The sequence below is a fragment of the Eimeria mitis genome, genomic scaffold (assembly GCF_000499745.2).
Source record: "Eimeria mitis Houghton genomic scaffold, Emh_scaff1110, whole genome shotgun sequence".
NCBI lineage: Eukaryota > Apicomplexa > Conoidasida > Eucoccidiorida > Eimeriidae > Eimeria > Eimeria mitis.
The window spans coordinates 5,298-5,615 of record NW_013567644.1 but is presented as its reverse complement, the minus strand read 5'-3'; the positions used below and the strand labels follow the sequence as shown (position 1 = coordinate 5,615).

General features: G+C 59.4%; 1 protein-coding gene across 1 annotated transcript in view; it reads left to right on the top strand.

Annotated features, from left to right (window-relative positions):
- Positions 1–318, top strand: part of EMH_0029730 (uncharacterized protein) — a gene marked incomplete at both ends in the record, with an annotated part of 6,237 nt that overhangs the window by 4,188 nt on the left and 1,731 nt on the right. Inside the window, one exon of the mRNA XM_013494336.1 lies at positions 91–318. Coding sequence (XP_013349790.1) covers positions 91–318 — 228 coding nt within the window. The remainder of the gene's footprint in view (positions 1–90) is intronic.

The window sequence follows — 318 nt, the reverse complement described above, 5'->3', positions numbered from 1 at the left end:
GTGAATCAGTACCTCCTGCTGCAGCAGCAGCAGCACTTGCTGCTGCTGCTGCTGCTTCTGCTGCACCCTCGTATTCTGTTGCTGCTGCAGCAAATAGACTTTCTGCTGCTGCCTTCGCTCCTTCTCTCGCATTCCTCACCCACATCGTCAACAGCAGCAAAAGCCACCAGCAGCAGCAGCTGCAGCAGCAGCAGCAGCAGCAGCAGCACCAGCAGCAGCACCAGCAGGAACAGCAGCACCAGCACCAGCAGCAGCAGGAACAGGAACTGCAGCACCAGCAGCAGCAGGAACAGCAGCACCAGCAGCAGCAGCAGCACG